The sequence below is a fragment of the Meleagris gallopavo genome, unplaced genomic scaffold (genome assembly GCF_000146605.3).
Source record: "Meleagris gallopavo isolate NT-WF06-2002-E0010 breed Aviagen turkey brand Nicholas breeding stock unplaced genomic scaffold, Turkey_5.1 ChrUn_random_7180001869697, whole genome shotgun sequence".
NCBI lineage: Eukaryota > Metazoa > Chordata > Aves > Galliformes > Phasianidae > Meleagris > Meleagris gallopavo.
The window spans coordinates 1-349 of NW_011134657.1; the positions used below are offsets into that span (position 1 = coordinate 1).

Genomic DNA, 349 nt, shown 5'->3' on the forward strand with positions numbered 1-349 from the left:
CGGCTGCTGTTGGAGCTGCTGGTGTCGGTGTTGGTATTGGTGTTGATGATGCTGTTGGAGCTGCTGGTGATGCCACACACAGATCTGTACCAGCTGCTGTTGAAGCTGCTGGTGTCGGTGTTGGTGTTGGTGATGCTGTTGGAGCTGCCGATGCTGTTGGTGTTGGTGTTGGTGATGCTGTTGGAGCTGCTGGTGCTGCCACACACAGATCTGTACCGGCTGCTGTTGGAGCTGCTGGTGTCGGTGTTGGTGTTGGTGATGCTGTTGGAGCTGCTGGTGTTGGTGCTGGAGGTGCTGGTGATGCCACACACAGATCTGTACCGGCTGCTGTTGGAGCTGCTGGTGCTGC

The 349-nt window shown here is 57.0% G+C and overlaps 1 protein-coding gene across 1 annotated transcript; it reads right to left on the reverse strand.

Moving 5' to 3' along the window:
* Positions 1-7: 7 nt before the first annotated feature.
* LOC109364556 (putative uncharacterized protein DDB_G0283527) lies at positions 8-344 on the reverse strand (the record flags this gene model as incomplete). Its single annotated transcript, XM_019611188.1, has 1 exon — positions 8-344. A coding segment is annotated over one exon (337 nt), but the record flags the coding sequence as incomplete, so codon positions are not given.
* Positions 345-349: the final 5 nt, after the last annotated feature.